Genomic DNA, 23,112 nt, shown 5'->3' with positions numbered 1-23,112 from the left:
CTCCCTCTCTCACTTTTAATTTCCTGTGGCAGTAAGCAACATTAAAACGTCTCACAGGCAAGGGGTTGCTATGAGCCATGCACTGGAGACTACTGGGATAGAGGAATATAAGATTATTAGTGCTACAGGGGAGGCTAAACAGGAAGTATCTGTCCCGGATTAGGTAACAGTATGGATAGTATCTATGGGTAATAATTACCTGTATGGGCAATAAAGATATCTGTCATTTACTGATAGTTGTCATTAGGATAAAATATTTATARAGGATGTTTCACATTTCAAAACAAAAGCCAACCATTATGGAATTGAGGTCTAGAAAGAAATTTCCTCATAGTTCTATTATCATGTAATTGTCCATAATGGGGTTCTTCTGACTTCCACTAAGTCATGAAGCAAATGGGTAAAACAGTGTGTAATGGCTATCTGCTGATGGCAGACTCAGTACTAGATGGCTCATCCATTAAAAATCAGAAGATATTTATYCTGTAAAGATTTGAAATCCAGTTATATCAATAGAAGTGATACATACAGATTAAATTTACAGTCCATAGGGTGTCTTTCTCATTAAAAATGCAAAATTAAATGACTGTTATGTATTTGAGGTACACACTGTGTTCATGACTTCTATAATGAGCACATAAAACAGAAGAATGTAGTCCAACTTCTTCTACTGCAGAATATTGCAGTTTTTATTAGACTGGTGTGCCTTCTGCTTTAGAGGGGATATTGACCGAGTTTACCTAAAGGCTAGAAACTCACTGACATGTTCSCACTCTTTCCTAGATGGAATTCCTGGAGATGGATGCTGTGGATTTGAACATCATGTACAAAACATGCAGCAAATATTTCTTGTGAGTTTTACTGTACACTCACCTTCACTCTTTTGGACCCTGGCATTTTGAAGAAAATTCCAGTATTTATCTGGAAAACCATGAAAACAACTATTTTGTTGAAGTAACCTCTCCCTCTTATTTATTCTTATTTATTCTTATTTATTCTTATTTATTCTTATTTATTCTTATTTATTCTTATTTATTCTCCCCCTTATTTTCACTTTGTAATTCAATCTTTAGAAATCTTAATTGCATTTCTGTCTTGAACCAGAACATAAACCAGATTAATACATAAACTTCTTTTTTTTACATACAGACTTTAAAATAGAGGATATGCTTTAAATGAAATATAATCTATTATTAATAGCTGGAACTACACAACTTTGACTGATAATCATTGACTAGAATAAAGAAAAAATATTCCAAGTTGTATTAACCATTTTTATACAGTATATACAACAATGCAATGTAGATCTGTGTGAAAATCATGCCTTTTTTAAGTAATGAATTTTTCCATGCTCTAAAAGTTGATTGAATGTATTATTTTATGTATTATTTTCCTGATTTTTTTTTTAATTCCCTTATAGTCCTACTCTTTACTGCAGACCTTAATTAATTTTGTCAGTACATATGTAAACTTTCAGGAAAGAGCATATGAGTTTCAAGACAGATGTCAGCAGGTGCTGGAGAGGGCATCGCACATGGAACTAAAAGATGGAGAGTGATGTGCCCTTCTACCCATAGGCTAGTACCAGATTCCCAGCCGATTTGGCAACATTGCTAGATACAAGTAGTTTAAAATGGAGGTGGCCAAAGGAAGTGCAGGTATGCGAATTTTCTGAGGYGCTTGTGAATACACAAGAACTAGAGGGTGCGTTAGTGCATCCTGCTCGATTGTACGCGACCACCCTGGGGGCTACCGAAAGCTACGTGGAGACAGCTTTTCTGGGACTGTATCACTCTAAGGGCTACCCGAGGCTACGTGGGGACAGCTTTCCAGGTAGTGGGTCTGAGGCAGGGGCCGGGGCGAGGGGCGAATAGAACTCACCGCAGCCGAGAACCGGCCGCACCGGCGCGGTTCCGTGGGGCGTCCCGGCGCGTTCTTGCCGAACGCACGGCTTTGCCTCCCCAGCAAAGGGTCAGGGCGCTAAACCTTCCGTGTGCCTGGCGGTGTGCATGTGCCCCGCTCTGCCTTCCCATTCCGGCCAAAGGTGGAAAAGGCATTTTCGTGTCCCTAGCCTTTCTTTTCTTCCTTTCAGATGCACACATTTTCCGCCAGTCCCCGCCAACCCAAYTCATCTCTCTTAGGATGGGAACGGAATAAAAATGTGTGGCCACGACTAAAAACAAAGGAACCGAAAGCAAACACGGCGTTAGGGAATGCGCTGCCCGGCAGGACAAACCGGAGCAAGCAGAGCTCGCCGCGGCCATTTGCTGTGAGAATCCGCCCTGTCTCTCCCCGCGCCTCCCTCCTCTGCCCTCCTCCGCCGGYGCAGGGCGGGCGGAGCGGCCTTGGGGGGCGGCACAGCGCGGGCGGGGGCTCGGCTGCCCCGGCCGCTCGCCCCCACCGCGCGGCGGGGCGGAGAGAGAGCGGGAGCGGCGGCGGGAGACAGGCCGCCATATTCCTGCCGCACCACGCCCGCCGAGCCAACCATTTAAAGGCCGGTCGAGCGCGACCCCTGCCAGTCCACTCGCCTGCCTTTCGTTTCGTTGCCGCTGCTCTCTCGGCAACGCGGGCAGGGCCCAGCCGAGCAGAGCCGAACAGCGGCAGCCCCCTGACAGCGAGCCCCGCTTTCCCTCACCAGCACCCCCCCACCGTTCCCCCCCCCCGCTTCGAAGGGCGAGCGGCTGAGGCGCCGGGAAGGAGGAGCGGCCGCGGGGAAGCTCTTCCTGCCGGGCAGCGGCGGTCTCGCCCACCCCGCAGGAGCCGGGCTCCCGCTCCGGGGGCGGGGAGCGGCGGGGAGATGTGTGCGTGTGCGGGGCGGGGGAGGGATTAGTGGGCATTAGCGCTTCCACGGGGGTGGGGTGGTCGCGTCGGAGGGCGGCGGGGGTGTCGGCGGCCGCCAGGGACACTCGGGGACCGCGCAGGCTGCGGGCGGCGGCGAGAGAAGGGGAGCAGCGGGGCGAGGGGCGGCTCGACTGGGTAGCGGTGCTGCTGCCGCCGCGGTGGATGTTTCCATGTTGTTCGGTGCATGATTTAGAGGAGAGGAGGAGTTGGCAGCGGCGGGTGTCAGCGGCAGGGAGCGGGGATCCGCGCCGCCAGCGGCCCTGCCTTTCTTCTCGCCTCTCTGTGGCATCGAGGCTGCTCTGCCTGCGCGCCTGCCCTGCGGCGGCCCCCGGGCTCTCGGAGAGCGCCTGTGCCCCCCGGGGCCGGAGCGGCGGCGGGGTGCGTGTGTGCGAGTGCGTGCGGGTTTAGGGGGGGTGGGGGCTGTGTCTGAACCAGTTAGGAAGAATGACTCTGGAGTCCATCATGGCGTGCTGCCTGAGCGAGGAAGCCAAGGAAGCCCGGCGGATCAACGACGAGATCGAGCGGCAGCTGCGTCGGGACAAGCGGGACGCCCGCCGCGAGCTGAAGCTGCTGCTGCTGGGTGAGTGCGGGGCTGCCTCCGCCCGCCTCGGGCCGCCGCCGGCGCGCTCGCCCCAGGTGTCGCCGGGGCTGCAGCCCGGGCATCGCCGCCGCCCCGGGAGCTCTCCGGCCGGCGCGGTCCGTGCCGGGGCACAGCCACCGGGACGGGGCGGCGGCGATGCCTGCGGTGCCTCCGGGCGATCGTCGCCTCCGCCGCGGGGAGCCGCAGGCCGAGCCCCCGCCGCGGGGAACGGGGCGTGTGTGCCCGCCCGCGGGCATCGTCGGCGGGTGGGTTTGGTGTGGAACGGGAAGCGGCCTTCCAAAATGGAGAGGGGACGGATGGGTGAGTGAGGGGGTGCGGGGCGAGGGGCAAATGTCGGTGTGTGTAGGAGAGCGATGGTATCGAAGCGGATTAAGGAAGGGATTCGCCAGGGGAGTAGTTGTGCAGATCGATGGTTGAGGGTGTGATATCTGCATTGTTCCGTGAGGTTCGGGAAGGCTGTTAGCTCACCGGTTGCGTTTTTTAATGGTGGTTTTTGTGTAATGAGGTAAAGTGGGATAAGGGGTTTGTGCTCTCTTTGTGCACCGGTTTCTGTAAAAAAAAAAAAAAAAAAAAAAAAAAAAAAAAAAAAGAGCTGCAAAGGCCCAGATGCACATGCCAAGATGAGGGGTAACCTGAAGTGTGCAGGATGATTCCAGGATCTTAATACCGTTCGAATCCACCCACTGGCCGGGAAATAAAATGAGCTCTACCATTTCTCCTTAATTAAAACAGAGATTTCTGTTTCAGACCTGCAAGCATGCAGAGGCAGCATTTATCTAATAGAAATTTGTTTTGCGTTAAAATAAGCCTTTTGAATTAAAATATGCCTGCCTGTGYCCAGTGTGATGTACTGGGTCGCGTAGCTCCCTGATAATACAGTTTCTGCTTGGGACTCACAGGCCTTTAAATATGTTTGCATTAGTGCTGGTGTGCATTAGTAGGTATGTTCCAAGTGGATGTGGGATGTTCACGGTGAAAATTTTTTTCTTGTACCATGTATATGGAAGTAGTGATTTATACTGGGGAGTAAACTGCCTTTTCAGTGAGGCTTTAAGGCAAGTTGAAAGGAAAAGTTCGAATCTGTTTTAGTGCTTCTGTATGAATATGCTATTTCCTGAAGGTTATCTTCTGGATATAGAGAAGGGTGTTGGTATCTCTTAACTAGTGTGGGMGAGTAGTGGACATGGACGCAGTGCTCCAAGTAATAACGTTCTGTTGCGTTTTAGTCTGATTTTGATTTGTGGCAATGCATGTTGCGACTTTCAGGATTCACAAAATAAAATAGATTGCTCTTGCTTAACACTATAGATATCAAAGTATGATTAATGGTAGACACTTGCTTCAGGAGAGGCAGTTCTTACATTTGACCTGTTAATCAGGTCCAAATTGTTCCTGTATATTCTTGATTTGTCTTGCAGTAGTGCTAGAGGTTTTTCCCAGATTTTCAGAAATGGATGAGATTCATTGAATGAGAGCGATATAAATTACCTAGAGAAGAAATTCAGAGATTCATTTCTGCAGTCAGGAACACAGAACTTGTGCTGTTTTGTCAGGTCCTCCCACCACTAATATGAAGTATTGAGGTCGGTGGTGGTAGATTGTCATGGTAGTTGTGGCATCACTTTGGACTAGATAATGTGTGGTGATTTGTGGAAGAACAGGGGAGAAGCCAGCCCGTAGAAAGAGGGAAAACTGTTGAGTTCCTGTATGAAAGATTCTGCGCTCATAACCAATGCCAGCTAAGAGTTCAGACAGGCTTGTGAAGGTGGAGGCTTGATGTACTAGAGATTTAGAGGGGTGAACGCTCGACAGCTTGTATTTAGTAGTGTATCTGTGTACCTGGATAATAAAACCAGTACAGAAATTGTTACTGTGCACGCATTTTTGTCTTCTGTTTTGTCGGCCACTGTCATATGTTCAACTGAACGTGTAGGTGTCCTTTTGGTTCAACACTTAATGATCTTACTTTGTGAAATGCTGCATGGTGGTGAGTTACTCTTGGAGTCTTAACATTGGTTACACTCCAGTTTCAATTTGTAAACAAATTTTAGGGAAACTTCTTTCACAAGTGTGTTTGTCTTAACTACTTGACAGCATTTCTTTTTGTCACTTTAAGTGCTTTTTCAGCATAGGCAATTGGTCAGTTTCTAGGTTTGTTTGCATCGATCATTCACATGGTTATGAGACAGACAAAACCGTTTAAAAATGAAAATATGGTCATTTAAAATGGTGAGGCTGTTAGCATGGAAACTCTCCGAATGTCCTTAAGATCATCTTTTTTAATACTGAATAGGTGTTTACTGTTCCATTTCATCTCTTTCCCCCTCATTTTTAGGGGAAAATCACTAGTGCCACTTACTTTTATTTTATGTGAATGTAAGCAAATGCATTTGGGTGGGTTTGTATTTTTTTGTTTTTGTTTTTGTTTGTTCGTTTCTTTTTTTTTTGGGGGGGGGGTAGTTTTTTAAATTTTTTTTTAAGTGCCAACTTCTCAATCCCACTCTGTAAAATACTGTGGGTCTGAAAAACCCAAGTGCATTAAGGGCTTTTAAGTATGGAACCAAGGAATATGCTCTGACTTGTGAGGAGAATACCAGTGCTGTTTAAGCTGAGCCTTGTTAAATGGGTGTGCTTGTTCTTCAGGCTGGTTTCAAATGCACAATGAACGGTATTATCAACCTTTCAAGGCACAAATAAATGTATCTGTGCTATGTTGTTTCATTGTTACACTTGATGAAAAATTAGATGTGCACACATAAGAAAGCATTTTTCACTGGAAAAAAAAGCGGTTTTTCCTCCTTAATTTTTGAAAGACACAATGCCTTCTTGGAAATTTAGTTTCCTCCTAGGTGTTACTGTGTCACACACACACCCACACATTGTGCTTTGTGCACTCTTYTAGTGTGATCGTGATATCTTTTTACTTGTCATGTAATCAAGGAGTTCAAAATCCGAAGTCATTTGTGGAAAACTTTTAGTGTGTGCTAAGGTGATTTTTAAGTATTAGTTTAAATATAAACACTCTTTGATTAAACATTAAAATACGACTTTTAGATACTTTATTGTACAACATTATTTGATTTTCTTTTTTTAAACGGGACAAATTTATTTTATATTTTTTGCAATTGTAATTGGAGAAAGCCAGAATCGATAAATATGGTTTCAGCTAGCACCAGTTGGCCATAGTGTTTCGAGATGCTTTGGAACAAACTCAGTCTTCCACTGAATTTGGCTTTAATCTCCTGTATTTTTCAAACTCTTATGGATTTCATTACTGCTGAACACTTTGTAAAACGCTGTGATTGTTCTCCGGAGCTTGCAGTTGTTAATATCCATCCATCGTTTGCTGTTAGCTGTAAAAACATACTGTTTTATAATTAGGGGAGAAACAGAAGAGGTGTTTTAATGCTTTATATTCACCTGTTTTAATGTGTTCTGTATGCTTTTATTTTAGGCATGTATGTACATATTTATTTTTAACTCATATGAACTATGTTCAATCATACTTTCATATATAGTTGTTTCCTGCTATCCACATAAATTTTGCAAGGACGGGGAAAGCAACATTTGAGCCTGCATATAGATTGTMGCTATAGACCCATCAGTCCTGGACATTGTCTGCCTGTAGACTGGATACATTAATATTGCACACTTACTTTCTCACTGAGAAATGCCTTGAATATCTAAGATATTTATATTTAAGAAAATAGCTATGAATATTTAAGAAAATAGCTATGCCTATGTGTCTGTAAACCCTGGCCAAATCAAGTACTGAAGATGTATGTGACAGTTGTGGGGTTTTTTGCAGCATATTGGTTGGTATTGTCAAGTGTAAAGCATGTTTTTTTAAGAGTTAGGTACTTCTCACATTGAAGTTAGTGGATGTGTCAGTGAAGGGACTTGCCTTGATTACAAGTGTCCTATCCTCTGCACTTTAGTGCAGAAAGTAGATTGGTGATAAGCCATTTGAATTGGCATGGACAGCTGTCAATTTTATGTCAAAAGTTGCTTTTGAACAGAATATGAGTATATGCACTACTTCTTAAACCTGTGTCAGCAGACTTAGAGGTTACATGCAGAACTTGGTCAATTCACAAAGACTTAGACTTGGTATAGGTATGTTGAAGAGGAAATGGGTCTGTTAAGGCAACAATGGCAAACTTCGGTTTTATGTAACTCTTTCTTCAGCTGGAGAAACGAGCTTTCTCATTTTACTGGTAATTTGTGTTTCTATCAGTTTGCTCTACTCATACTATACTGTTTCAAAGAATTTTAGGTAATTGACAGTGGTACATCTTTACTACTGTAAAATGAACAAATAATAAATCTACCTGTTCATGCGTATCGTGGCTAGATTGGTAAATATATTTTGTTTAGCAGAAGCTATTTCTAAGGAAATATAATTTCATTCTGGGTGTAAACCACCTTGATGTATTCTTATATACGCAGATATGTCCATCCATAAGAGTATCTTCTTTTAGGGGGTAGGAAAATACCTATCCTACCTTGGATATCAGTGTAATAATGTGAAGAAAATATATTTAGAAAATATTTAGGAACATTTATTTTTAGTGCATCATAAATGGATATCTTGTGTGCAGCCATTAAAAAGGTTTTGTTGCTCTTCTGTATTTGCTACTTGATAAGTGAGCTACACCCACCAGCGTTAATAGGCACTAGCTGAGGGTCTGAGTAGTTAAAGAATTCAGACTAATTCGACTTTATTTACATGTCAAAGAGCCAAGTGACCCCAAATTTGTATGTTACGCTGACAATGAATGTTGAATAAAACAAGGCTGAGAAATCTTTTGAAGAATGGGCATTTGCGTATGTGTTGCAAAATAAGAACGTAGTAATTTCTGCTCCTTTAGTTGCTTCAAGTTAATTTTCTTGTTGTATGGTGGAAACAGCAATTTCTTAGGGGAAAGCACTACCTTGTAATCTCTGCAAAACTAATTCCAGACAGGTGTGAAATAAAGTAAGGTAGGTGTCTGATTAATGGTGGTTAACTTTGTTGCAGCAATAGAATACTATAAACACTGAATGTTTTTTTTTTCGTTCAACTTCCTTAAGCTGAATGGCAGAAGASTGGGGAAGAATCTGTTCCTGTATATGAATGCAACTGTATGCGAACAGCTGTTACTGATAAAATTATGGAATATTTACTGTAATTATCAAAGCTGGCAAGAACAAAGAACAGGAAAAAACAAAGGAGGAATTAGCATATAGGAAACCATACATATGGTGTTGGCCATGAAGAAGGAAGCATGCCACAGGTTTTAAATATCATCATCTCTGTGCAGAGAAGTTAGATGTGTTATAACTGGGTGACAGAAGTCCAAGAGATACCAAAGTTTTAGAAGTTGAAAAGTTTTGGAAGTTACTGGTTGAGTTCCAGGAATAGCACTAATGTTTTTTTCAGTCTAAACTTAAGTTTAAATCTGAAATGTTCTGAAAGCACAGTGTTCCCTCAATTAATAATGCTGATACTGAGACTAAACTGAAGTGTGATTGTCTACAGATTTTTGTTCTTTGTAAGTTTTCAAAGGATAAATGACATGGAATAATCAAGCTACCTAATTTGTGCACTCTGCTTAGTGGTTATCAGTAGCSCAGAGTTTTATCCAAGAACCCGGATGCAAATGCAGTTGTCAACAAAAGAGTACTGTTGTTGATTTCATGATGCATTTGAGAAGGTGGTGTGGCTATTTCAGAAACAAAAATAAATCCCACCAAACATGATTCCTCCTTTATCAATCCATTAAGGCAGAATCATCCAACAAACTACTGTAATGAACAGTGTTATTTAGGTGAGCCCCACTGTGGTGGTTTACCCTGTCTTTCTGTGGAAAGCAACAATATGTGTATTGCTTGAAATAAGCAACAGAACATTAGAAAGTTTATGAAAGTGGAGTAATGATTCGGTAAATTAAAAAGTTAAAGGCTGTGTCAGTATTGCCTCAGCACAACTGAGATATGTACTGACAGCTTCATTTGGGAACTGTGCTGTTTGCAATTGACTTGTGTGTGGAAGAAGTATCTGTTAGGAACACATGAGACTAGCTAGTTTTGCTGGTGCCAGAGTATGCGTGTGTTTTTGCCTCAGAGTGAATACATGGATAACATGTCCACCCTGTTCTCACTGATTATCCGTGTCTTTTGTGTCTAGGAGAATGCTATTGTGGTCCTTGTTGAAATCCTTTGGGACTCAGTCCCAGGTCTCAAAAATCTGTACTTCCCAAAGGAAAAGAAGGAAGATTTGTTTTTCCCAAAAGAAATTATAGGAAGGACAGTTAAAATTTGAAGTATATTTCACTCCTCTACTCCACAATCTTGACTTCTCTAAAGAGATGATGGCAGTTAGATCCTTAAATCTTTTGAAGTTAACTGAAAAATGCAGCTCAAATCTAGGTAAGTACCATCAAATGTGGGTCAGAAGAATGTTTATGCAGATGGGTTAGCCACCTTTAAGTTAGATCGAAAGTAAGAGCATAGGTTTCTGTTCTGTAGGAACTTGGTGTAGCTGAATAGGAAAGAAACTTAACCTGTTAGAGATTCTTTGAGTAAACAGGAATCAAGGTAGAAATGACACATTTAATTATGATATAGCCATGAAATCAACCTCAAGAGACTCAATTCTTGGTCATACCTTTGTAAACTAAGGTATAATGTAGTTATGGTTTAGTCTTGTTAGTCTTGTTAGTGTGTCTGTCACTATATCTGAGCTATGTGCTCACTGGATGCTAGCATAAGCTTCTTGGTCCTTAGCTAATTCATTGCTGTAATTATAATTTTTACCAAGAATCCTTGTACTGAGTGAGAATACTTCTGTGAGTTAAGGAAGCTTGCTTTTATTTCCATTATTCTGTAAACCTTATAAATTCCTGTTCTAGAAACAGGAATTTTTAACTCCTAAGTCTTCATTGTTAATGTTAATTATCTTTGTTATGGTATACAGTATTGAAAAAGTTTGCCGGAAGATATTCAAGCCCTCATTTCTGGGTGAGTAGTGTCATCAAGAAAGTCAAATGGAAGGCTTCTGTAGCAGCAACTGCTAACTCAGAAGGGCAGAAAAACTCAAAAGACATTGAGGCTGGAAATGATGCCATCATTCTTTGTGCTTTTGGGAACCCATCAGGCTTGGTGAACGGATGGTCAAGTATGGAACCTATGTTTTGCTTTGATAATGGATTTGCAAAGCACTGTAAGTGCTACTTAGTCTCATAGACCAGAGCAGTAAAAGCAATTGAAATTAAATGTTGAAAAAGAAAGGCATCATTCATGTGTCTTGAATAGTTTCCCACGCAGCCATACAGGTACTTGGAGGATCTGATACTTGCCTTTTTGAAATTGCTGTGTAGATGGTGTTGCAATGAAATATTTACTTTGATAGTTAAAACCTTTCCAAGATTATTTACAAAAAGGAACAATAAAAACAAACAAACAAAAAACCAAGTGTACCCAAAGTACTTCTTTGTAAAATTTGCTTTAATTCAGTTGATCTTTTGGGAGGGAAAATTGTGATTCTTACAATACTTCTCACTTGTACTTTTGTTTGTTTGTTTTTAAAAAGAAAATAATAGTAGCCTGGAAACAGAGATGCTCTGTAGTTAGCTGGGGAAGAAAGGTCAAACAATAAAGGACAGSTTCTTACACCTGTGTTTGAATAACTCTGGTTAAATTCTCTTTTCCTTCTTTAAATTTCTTGTTTGTGTGATAATGGAACCTGACGCTTAGAAATATTTTCATACACATCAACAATATTCATGCCACTTGAATCTCTCTTGTCCTGAGACTGCCTGTTTTTTTTGTTTTGGTTTTTTTTTTTTTTTTGGTTTTTTTTTTGGGGGGGTGAAGGGGTGGTGCTCATGATGTATGCACCTGGTCATCATTAACAATGACAGGATTAGTAGTTTATCTCAGAGTGCAGGCCACCAAGCAGCTGTCTGACTGACTTGGCCCATTATTAAAAGAGAGGTTTAGAGATTAAAATCTGTTTATCTTATTACCATTCCCCTAATCCATTAAGTCCTCTTCTAAGTGAATTTTTGTGGGAAGATTTAATCTGGGAAATTACAGGTGCTGCATGTCGTGGCAAAAGGATTTAGTGTAAAACCCCATGACAAACTCTTGAGAAACCTTTTAAATCCCCTGGGTAGAGGAAACTTCTTTGGCCATGTTAAAACTCAAGAAAGAAYGCAGGCTGTAGTTAGGATCATGGAACAGATATTCTTTAAAGACATGTTGAAACATGGAAGACATGGAGATGTTTGTTATAGAGTCAGACCAACAAGGCTTCACAAAGGGCTGACAGTGCCTGACTAATCTTGTGGCCTCCTATTATCGAGTATCAGTGGACAGAGAAAGAGCTAGAGATATCATTTATCTAGGCTTCTGTAAGGCCTTTGATATGTGTCTTCCCTCAACATTCTTACTGTTTAATTGGAGTGAAGGAATTTTGGTGGATAGTCTTCTTTGAATAAATTGACTCAGTGGCTGCATCCAATGAATTATGGTCAATGGTTTAATGTCCAAGTGAAAGCAATAATGAATGGTGTCCCTCACGGAATCATACTGTTTAATATCATCATTATGTCATATTCAGTGGGAAGTTGCACCCTCAGCAGATTTCCAAGTGGCACCAAGCTGAGAGGTGGAGTTGGTAGCTTTGATATGGGGCCTCCTGAAACGTCACAACGTTCAGCAGGGTCAAGTACAAGGGTGCCTTGCTTCTGGGTTGGGGCAACCCTTGATATCTGTACAGAGTGTGGGATCAACGGATTGAGAGTAGCCCTGTGTAGGAAGATTTTGGGGGTACTGTGAATGAAAAATTTGGTGTGAAATGGCAGTGTGCACTTGCAGCTTGGAAAACCAGGGCAGCATCAAAAGTCAGGCCAGCAGGTCAAGTGAGGTCATTCTTCTATGGTGAGGCCCCACCTGTAATGCTGCATCCATCTCTGTGGTACTCAGCACAAGAAGTACATGGACCTTTTAGAGCGAGTTCAGAAAAGAGCCTCAAAAACAGTCAGAGGGATGAAGTACTTCTCCTATGAAGATAGGCTGAGGTAGTGTGGGCTTTTCAGCCAGGAGAAAATGCCAGAAAGACCCTGGAATGGCTTTTCAATATGCACAGAGGGTGTATAAGAAAGCTGTAGAAGACTTTTAACAGTGTCAACAAGGGAACAAGGAGCAACGGTTTTGCTTCATGCATTCAGCGATTTTGAACTGAAAGTGAGTAGATTTAGGTTGGACTCACAGGAGAACTTTTTTACAAAGAGGCAGGTGAGACACTGGAAAAGACTACCTAGAGAATTTGTGGGTGTCATATTGCTGGAAGAGTGGCCAAGCTGGATGGGGCTTTGAGCAGCCAGGTGTAATGTGTGGCATAGATGATCTTTAAAGRTACCTTCTAACCCAGGCTGCAGTATGATGCTGGGATTGGACTGCTTTGGTAAGAAGTAATTTCTGGGAATTAAAGATGTTGCACATCTTGCCAACTTCATAACTGTAAGAAATAATGTTCTATAGAGCTTTTGTCTCCATCTGAAAACACAAAATGCACCTAAACATACCTATTTTTCTTGGTAAGAAGAGAATATTGAGATGAAATAACATGAGATTTTTTGTACTGTGTCTGTTTCCTCGTTGTCTCTGTTTATCTCAGTGCTGAATTGGAAAATAAATTAAATGAGATAATAAACATTTACTCTGACTGATGCAAAGGTGGATTTCATTTAGGTGACTGTCTCTCCTAGTTCACCTTATTTCATAGAAAGGCAGAACAGAGAATTTAGGAGTAAATTTGCTCTCATCTAAATGTAAAAGTGAGCATTTTCTTCAGGCAGAACAAAGATTCACTGGAATTACAGTTTTTCAGTAAACTGACTAACAGTATGCTTCGTAGAATCACAGAACAGTTTGAGTGGAAAAGGATCTTAAAATTGCACCCCTCCTGCCATGGGCAGGCACCTCACGCTGGACYAGGTTGCTCAGAGCCCCATCTGGCCTGGCCCTGAACACCTCCAGGGATGGAGCTTTCACAGCTTCTCTGGGCAACCTGTGCCAGTGCACCACCATCCCCACAGTTAGCATCAGTAACATGGCTTGTCTTGCCATCCTTTAAGCTTGGATTTTAATACCATTGGTATTCGTAGAAATCCAGAAACATTCTCTGCCCAGAGCAATTTTTGTTCTCTTAAGTTTTTTTTCTTAATTTAATTGCATTCATCCTTGTTTCTCATCTATAAGACCAGGTAATAGTGAATTTGGATTCACTGGAATTTTCTTCTGTGCTTGGCTCCAAAATGTAATAATAGACTCCTATTAATTATTAAATTTAGTTACGGTTGAGAACTAGACTCATGGTAATCTTCGCAGATTTTAGCCTTTGAACCAAAACCAGATAAACAGTGTGAGCAGAATTTGCTAATAGCTTAAGTGTGGCTGTATTTCCTACAACAAATGCCAACCTCTGATGATGAACAGTAAAGCTAGTATATGTGTCTTTAAATGGTTTTCGTGTAGAAATGTATGACACAGACATTCTCTGGGTAATGACATTTTTGTGCTTGGTTTTTTTGTTTGTTTTGTTTTTGTTTTTTTAATTTACAACCATGTTAGTTTTATTAGTGCAGTTTTCATTTGATTATTCTAAGAAAATACTTTGAATATTTCAGTTGCAGACTTCTTTGGTCTACAGTTTCATGTACCAAAGTGAGAAGGATGTATTTGAATATTTCCATTGCATTTTTTTATCTAGGGAGTTTTCCCATTAAATAGCATAAAACCAGTAAACCAGGAGGAGTTGTTTGGTTTTTTTTGTTTTTTTTTTTTTGTTTGTTTAAAAAGACAAAATGTGGTGGGATATTTTTAACTGGTATTTATGCAAGGTTGCTGTATATTACTGTATGACACATCAGGCTGCTAGGACATATTCTTTAGTTACAATAGCTTAAAGAGGGGGAAAACTATTATGAAAGTGTTYAGTAGTGCTTTTGCTTTTTATTTTAGTTGTTTTTATTTTCAAGGAGTGACAGTATTTTCTGGAATAGTCTATAGCAGGAGAAACAGGTCATCACCTGTATCTGTTTGTTTTGACTTGTTTACATGATACCAGGCTGCTTCTGCTTACTGACATGGAATTTTTTAATACCTTCCCTTTTCTTTGCAACTATTTTTTTAAGTGCACAGAGGATCAGAACTCTGGGGAAGCAGTCAAAACAGTGCCATAAGCAAGACAAATGTTTATTTGATGGTTGAGGTTATCTGTCTTACTTAAAACCGTATTTCTTCCTATCAATCCAGACTGTGGCTTAAGTATAGTGACATTAATTGTGTATATCACTGTGCACAATAAGTCAGGCTTCTTTGGGGGCTTGGAAAAATTTTGTGGGTATTTTTGATGGGGTTTTCTTTTGTGTGTACGTGTGTATTTGTTTTGAAAGGGTGGTGAGTAGTTTTTGAAACAAAATACATGGTTGCACAAAATGCCAGCAGCCTGTCTGATAACCTCCTTATTTATTATGGAATTTGTTTTCTGACATTGGAGGAAGCATTAGAAGTAAGATAACTGCTCTACTCATTAATTTAAGTTCATCATAATTATGAACATTACACTTACTATCAACTTCGAGGAAAAAAGAAAGTACTCCAGTATCTTGGGGCTGAGTCTGGAATGGTTTTGTAGTTCAATTTTAACTTTGTAACAATTTTTTAATTGTTCTTTTAGTTGTTTTTTTACTTCTTTCCCATTCAACAACATTACTGAAATACAGATCATGAGAATTGAATAGTATATATACTTTCTGCAAGTATGAGAGTATTGCTAGTTGGAATACCACTAATGAGGTTCAAGGAATGTTACAGCCTACTGAGCCATGACATTAAACTATTTATGTTTAGATGACTGCTGTAATTTAAATGCTTTTCTAAATAATTGCTTTTTAGGGAGGGTTTATTCATTGTTTGACAARCTCACATTTAACAGTATTTGGATGCATAGTATTTGCCTCCTTCTGATTTACAGGTTATTTCAAATATACTTTTCAGCATCGTATCATTGTCATTGTGGACCAGTTCACAGCTTTTCCATCACCAATAATCAGTAATAATTTCATATTTTTATTTTATCTCATGGGTGAAGATTTTTAAAGGTTTTTTTAAGTCTTAATATTATTGGGATCCTGTATGGAAGACATTTGTCTGTTGAGGATTTTTGCCTATGCTCAAACAACTGTTACTTCATGCATTCTTTGTTGGTTTGTCATATGACTAGTTGCTAAGCAGATGCCTAGCTCTTCAAAACCACCGACTTTGTACAGGAAAACATCTGAATAGTGGAACTCCAAAGGTCTTGGTTTGCAATCTTTTTCTCACCTCTTTTCCACCCCTTGGGATTTTTTGGGTGATAGTTCAATAGTTTTGAGTCAGTATGCGTTCTTAGCCAGTCTTTCTAAAATCTTGGGGACCTCTGAGTGACATTCTCACTTGAATAAATACTTTTTGTATTGTTAGTCTTCAGTGAGTATCCTTTCATTGTCATTGCAATTGTGATCTGTGCTTCCCTAAAAAAAAAAAATTGAAAATTACAAGGGTCTTTTTCTGTGTTAGTAAATATTAAGTATTCTACAGCAGCAGTTTAGTGCGAGACCAGTGTGGTTTGTAATTAAAAAAAGAAAAAGTGGGCTTATGTGGAGCCCTAGAGTTCATCATTTGACTTGTACCYATAAAAATAGTTGAGATTTCCTATCTCAGTTTCTTCTTTTACCTCCTCTCTTATCCAGGCTGGTTTTATTGGTTTTCATTTTTCTATGTTTTGTATAATTGTGGCTGTCTAGGCTTCTTCATAAAATGTTCTGAAATGACTCCCAGTTGTTCCTGTTTTAAATCTAAATCCAGTTATTTACACTTCTGATTCTGTCAGGCTTTTGCTAAAGTAGCTCTCACCAACACAACGTGCTTACGACATGCCTCTGCTAGTGGTGTTGAACTTCTTTTGTTTACTTACAGCAAATGGTGTACAGTCATAATTATATGTACCTGCAGTTACTTTTGACTGTGGTTCTGACACATGCTCCTTTTCTTAAGGGGTATTTCTGTATGGTGCTTTTCTGGTTTAGGAGTCACAGTTTTTTAACTTGTGAAAATACCAAGGTAATTTGCTTGTGACCTTTAGCATCAGTTACGTGGCCTTAGGAGGCTATAATTTTGCCTTTTCATGAAAGTGTTTAAGGAGCCCTACTTGTCTGATTGTGACATTAGCTATGACTGTCATCTGCTATTGGCATCAGCTTTTGTGTCAGTTTATCCCTATTAGAATTTAAACCAAAAATATAAAGATCACTGGCTGCTAGCCAATTCTGAAATATAGAATAAAGCCAACCACTGAACTTTGACTTGTATAAATCTTTTTTTTTTTTAGTTACATCTCCTTCTTCAAATCTGTGTCTATGTATCAGCAAAACCGTGGGTTTATCACCTGTCTAGAATGTTTGTACTAACAGTTTAATCTCTCCATTTTATTTGAGTATTCATTTAATTTTAATCCTCCTTCGCTTTTTCTGCTGAATAAATTCATTCCCCTTCCCATTCTCCTCTTCACTTTCAGCAATACAAAGATACTCTGACCTCTCTGGCCAACCTACATTTCAGAATGCTTTTCCTCCTCTTCTAAGAAGGAAAATATCCCAAATTCTGCAAATCTTCCACAGAAATCGAGTGACTAGTCCCCACAATAGAACTTCATCATGTATTCTTTGCCTGTCCAGGAGTTTACCTCCAGGTTTTTCTGTTTTCTTCTGGTGTGAAACACAAATGTGTAAACTGGGTGTCAGGATGATAAATTTGGGTGTTTAGGTATTTATAATATACAAGATTCAGAGTAATTAGTCTGATGGAGTGTACTTCAGGCACATGTACCATGTTGCTGACATTATTTCTGTTAAATAGTGTTGAGCAATCCCTTTGAGCTGGGTCTTGCTTGCATCCAAATGGAGTGCGCTCTAATGATATAACTATCCTAGCTGTCTGTGCCTGTGCTTCAGGGTACCTGCAGGCTTCTCCTGTGTACTGCATGCCCAGTGGTCACGGCTTATCCACCTTAAGAGTACTGTATGACTATACAGACTACACACCAGTGCTTTTGTGTAAGGGCTGGTGCTTGGTGAATACTGAGAGTATTTGCTTAACTCTTGTGTGAAATATGGAAACAGCTTTAGCTTGCACTTTGGGGAACACTAGCTCTAGGGGCCTGCTGTGAGGAGCTCTGCATCTTCTGCAGAGGAATCAAATGTATCCTTAAAGGTGTGTGCACCTTATTATCAAGGAAGATCTGGATGTTCCAGGACTTAACTGCAGTTGGAATAGTCTGGGATACTTASAGGGTACTTTCTTCCACTTACCGTCATCTAGGGGTCCCACTTCCGTGAATAGATTTAATCTTACAAAAATGAGAATATGAGGCCCACAGTGCCTCTGCTTACCTGTGGTACTGTGTTTTCTTGTGTGACTATGGAGACCAGAAAGTTTTTACATAATTTTCAGATATGCACTAACACAGCTGAAGCATGGTGAGGACTTGATACTGTACTGAAACAGATGAAGCCTGAACACCCTGGGGAAAAGGTTTCCTTATSTAGTAGAGAGAGCATTTAGCCTTCTTTTCCTTCTGCCTGGTGGGCACTGAGTTTGAGGTAAAGCTCCCCAGTACAAGAGAGGTAGGCATGGAACTTCTGGAGGGATTCAAGCAAGGAGTGCTTAAGGTAATGAAAGTACTTGAATACCTCTACTGTAAGGAAATGCTGACAGAGCTAATACTGTTCAGCCAGGAGGAGAAAATGCTCAGGGAGGGATCTTACCAAATTATATAAATACCCAAAGGGAAAGTGCAAAGAGGACAAAGCCAGGCTCTTTTCAGTGATGCCCAGTGATGGGGCAAGAGGCAATGGGCAGAGGCTGAAACACAGAAGATTCTGAACATCAGAAAACACTTTTTCACTGTGAGCATGACTGAGCATGGGCACTGGTTGCCCAGGGTAGTTGTGGCATATCCCTTCTGAAGAGATGTTAAAAAAAAGTCTGCACATGGTCCTGGCCAGCTTGTTATGGCTCTGCTTGAAATCTCTTCTGACCTCAACCAATTTGTGATTCTGTGAAGTACAGTGACTTCGCTGCAGCATCATCTTGCAGATACAAATCAGCTGAGTCACCAGTTCATCCTGACCTTTAATTGTAAAATATGGGGGAAATCCTATGGGATTTACATTTCATTATGCTGCACTTGCTTATCAGTGCTTATGTGAGTACAAAGAATCATTTTGTAGGTAGTCCTGGGCCACTGTGACCAGTTACCTGAGGGAAAACAGTGAAAATGTTAGTTTTGCAGTTCCAGTGGCAGTATGCCAGCATGCTTCTCCTGGAGCAGCCACCTTTGCAGCTTAAGTCTGTCTGGGAAGACAGCAAAGTAGCCTGTTACTGTGAATTGGGGGCTGGTACGGGGTCTTTCTGCTGAGTAATGTGCTCCCAGTAATGTCACATCATTATGAAGGGTAGTTGTGCTTTTAGGGGTTTAGCATGTTATTACAAACTGAGTAGACACAGCAGGATTGAAATCCTCCGACTTGGATGCACATACTTCTGCAGTGTCCTGACACCATGTGTGAGCGCATGATGCTAACTGTGCATGTAAACCCAGGTCAGTACCAAAACACCCTGGTAAGTGGCCCATGGGCATGGTCACACACTCAGTTGTTTTGTCAGTATTCAAAGGTGCTCTGTCTGCTGTCAGCAAATTCCTTTTGCACGAGAAAAATTATTTCTAGATAAAGTAACAGAAAGTAAAATAGTCTCTTCTCCTACCCTCGCAATACTTATCACTGKTAGAAGTATGCTGCAAAATTAGAAGACTATTTGCAAAGATATTTGTTAATCCTGTGTGTACATTCATGAAAGAAAGAAATGGAAAAGACTTGCGATTCTCTACAAAGGTACTATGCACCAAATACATGTTTTCTAAAATACATACAAATAACTTTTTCAAGTAACCAGTCTGTCCGGTCGAGGTTGACATGACTGGGAGTAAGTAAGAAGTGCACACACTGCCAGTCTGTAGCCGTGCCATGCTCAGGCCAGGTACTGGAGTGGAACAGCAGCTAGCATCTGTCTTGACTCTCAGCAGAGTTTATTACCTGAACTGACAGGACTTTACCCTTGGGTATGTGGATGCCTGCTAGAGGGCCTGGTGACTTCCCTTAGAAGATTTGCATGAATGGTGGGGCAGGATAGAAGCCTGTATGCACAGAGGCACCTGCTTCCAAAGCAGCAGTCCTACTCCCATGCACTTACTGCTTTCTTCAGGACCCCTATTCCTAGCTAGTCTTTGAAAATAAGCCTCTACCCTACAATTGAGTGATATGGTACATCACATCTCCAGTGTGCCATCTCCAGTACCTTAAAGAATCTGCTATCTTGATGTCCACCGGTGATTGTGCTGTCTGGTAGRGTGAAGTGTGAGGGAAGCTGCATACCACGTGTTAGCTCTGTCTGCCTTGGCCATGCTGCAGGGAAAAAGGGAGATTCTGGCATGGTCTGCTGGTAAAACATCTCATGCAGTAGTCTGGAAGACTTGGGACATGTGTCAGGCTGCACTGGAGTGGGAACCTTGGCCCATCAGTAGGTCTCTATTTTAAAGACTGCTACTCAGTACTCCAGTGCAAACTAGGCAGTGAAATCCTTAAGGAGGACTGACCTTAGTAAATGAGTATGTAGTTGTGCTTGGCTCTTTGCTGTTACTTTCTAAAAATGTTGCATTCACTTTTATTTTCTAAAAATGGACTCGTGGGTTTCTTTTCCTCTTGTCATAACACTGTGTCGTGTTGGAGTTTTGTTTGTTTGGTATTGGATTTTGGTTTTCTTTGGAACTCTCAACCTGTAGAATTTCTTTGCATCTTAACCTGTAAAATGGTGGCAAGCTGCTTTCCAGGCTCTCTTGAGATTATTCCAGTARTTAGTCAGCTGTTTAGGAATACACTTTTCTTTCTTTGTGAAAACCAATAAAGGAAGACTAAAGCCATTTAATGCTTCATTATCTTTTTCCCTGGCCTTTCTTAATAGTCTGCTTTAAGTATACAAAGGCCTTTGCTTCCTACAAAGATTTGTCTTTGGTCTTACCCCCCCCCCTCCCCCAATCCACAATAAGGTATGGTAAAAATTTTTTTAAAAAGAATAGAAGAAAAAAAAGGACACATAAAGCAAACAAACTGCAGAAAACTCCCTTCCATGTTATGGACATCTATTGAATTATTTCAGATTTGCAATTGTMAATAAATTGTAGATGAAAAATAAACCTTCCTGGCACTCTCCCTTTGGACTCAGTTGCCTTATTAATGAATCCCCTTTCACAGAGARGGAGAAAATGATTCTCTTGATGGGCTTTTCTTGAAGCAGAAGACCTCCCTGAACAACTCATGATGCAAATTCTGAAGTTTATTGATTTCACAGTAATCTTTTTCTCAGTTTTAGGGAGCCTTTTAAACCTATCAGCAATCAAGGTAGGTTATTTTTATGATTCTATGTTAGAACATAAATGTCACCTATGAGTATTTCCTCTTTTTCTTAAGTGTCTGTAACTAAGTATCTTGAGTTGTTTGCTCTTCCCATTAATCTCATTGTAATTATAGTGTTCTAAATTACATTTCAGAATGATGCTGTAAATGACACCAGGCTTTATTCCTGGATCAATTAATGAATCCATACCATCATTTCTCAAACAAAATCATGATTCAGACTGATCTAGGGCTGGGTTTGATTCGGTTTTTTCCTCTTTTTCTTTCCATTTGCTTTATAGGACTTATGATCCTGTAAATTACCAGGGAATGATGGCGTGTTGCCAGCTTTGCTGGTTTTCTGTGTTGCACTTAAAATAATCATTGCAGTTTGTATCATTCTGCATGATTCTTGCCTTGATGATAAGGATTCAACTTGGGGCTTAGTAGATCATTATCTCGCCTTTACACAATAGTTTCTGTGTTTGGACGAGTGTCATACTGAAACTGAATTTTCAAGTAGGGAAAGCAGAAAAGCAGGAGTTGTTACTTTCGTAGGTGATGCTTTTTTTCCCTGTGGCACATCACTGCGTTTATACGCAGAGATGGGAAAGAGACTGAGGTACCAGTTGTACCAAGGAGAAAGATTTTAGTTTACATTGGACTGGAAATCCTTGCCTAGGAGTAATAAGACTTTTATGTATTAGTCAATACTGCGTAATGTGCGAACTAAACTTCACGTTTAAATATCTTGGGAACATCTTTTTACAATTCCATAAAAAGTGACTATTTATAGAAGTTCCTTTTCATTCTTTCTGTCGTGTACAATCAGGTACTTAGGTTTTTTTAGCACCATTAGTTACTTTTTTTCTGGAAACCCTCTCTGTGAGATGTATTTTAAAGTTCTCTTATATTTGCTCTAACTCTGTGGTCATACTGGTCCAAATTACATTTGGAAGTAATTTTGACTAATATTTTTGAATCTGTCCCTCTGCTGTACATATTTTAAGGGCACTGAAATTCAATAATTTATTTGCAGTACATGTACCCTCTTTAGTTACTGCCTTGTCACAATGCAACTTGTGGTGTGCTTTCACACTTGATTGCATATGTACATCATTCCATGCTGTGTAGGTGAAGAGTCTGTTCAGAGAGATTGCAGGATTCCTGGAGAGAACTGTGACCTCTGCCAACAAAGCATTGAAGTACTAATTTGCCCTTTGATCTGATTTGGAAGCCCCAAGAGAAAAGGGTGAGTGAGTAAGCATGTGTGTAAATAGGTAGAACTGGCAGGTTCAGAAGCTGAGATTAACTTGTGATCAGGGATGAGAACGTGATCACTTTCCTTCCTTCATCTGATGATGCATCCTGCTTTTCGACATACGGATGTGCAATACATGCCTGGGTACCCTGACAGCAAGTTACCTTTCTTGAGAGGTTGAAATTGGGAATTTGAACTGATTTGGCCAAACAAGAGAAGGTAATGAAAGCTTTTCTGTCTACTATAAACYGTGTTAAGCAGAAAGCTGTTTTAAGTAGAAGGGTTATTTGCTCCTACAGTTGTATTTTGAAGCAGAGAAAATATCCTCAAACTTTATGCCAGGCTTTCTCTGGGAGACTGACTCCTCATGTGAGCCCCTATTGGGAGCTATTGCTGTACTGCAAAGCCTGATAGGTAAGGAACTCTGGAAGTATAAATATGGTGGCAAAATGAAACATAAAATAGTAATTAACAAAATGGCAGTCATGTAATTTTTAATAAATGCTTTGCACTGTCTTTAGTTTTATTAAGCAAGAATAAACAAGTAGGAGATGCATGAGAACAACAGTAGGTACTTGTTGTGTCTGTTATGTATGATGGTATTGAGGAGTCCTTTAGTTGTTCATGGGGTTTTTCTGGTTCCTGACTGATAAATACTGAATAAGCTTTTGAGACATAGGAAAGCTTATACTATATGGATAGACTTGTGTTCTCATAGGCAGTCTTCTGCTTAACTGAACAGCATCCTAACTGCAATCAGTGCGTATACTTTAAGTGGATATGTCAGATCATTGTTAAGTTTCATGAAATAAATCTGCTGTCACCAGAGTGGATTCAGGAAGTGGAACAAAGTTGTACTGTAGAGAAAC

General features: G+C 40.7%; 1 protein-coding gene across 1 annotated transcript in view; it reads left to right on the top strand.

Moving 5' to 3' along the window:
* Positions 1 to 3,273: 3,273 nt before the first annotated feature.
* Positions 3,274 to 23,112, top strand: part of LOC130573246 (guanine nucleotide-binding protein G(q) subunit alpha) — a 112,189-nt gene continuing 92,350 nt past the window's right edge. The window contains exon 1 of the mRNA XM_057365560.1: positions 3,274 to 3,421. Within this exon, the coding sequence (XP_057221543.1) occupies positions 3,286 to 3,421 (136 nt within the window). The 5' untranslated portion in view covers positions 3,274 to 3,285. The remainder of the gene's footprint in view (positions 3,422 to 23,112) is intronic.

This window comes from Malurus melanocephalus, unplaced genomic scaffold (genome assembly GCF_030028575.1).
Source record: "Malurus melanocephalus ecotype Western Australia unplaced genomic scaffold, MMel_1.1 scaffold_54, whole genome shotgun sequence".
NCBI lineage: Eukaryota > Metazoa > Chordata > Aves > Passeriformes > Maluridae > Malurus > Malurus melanocephalus.
Note: the sequence above shows the minus strand (reverse complement) of the source record. Positions and strands in the feature narration are given on the sequence as shown.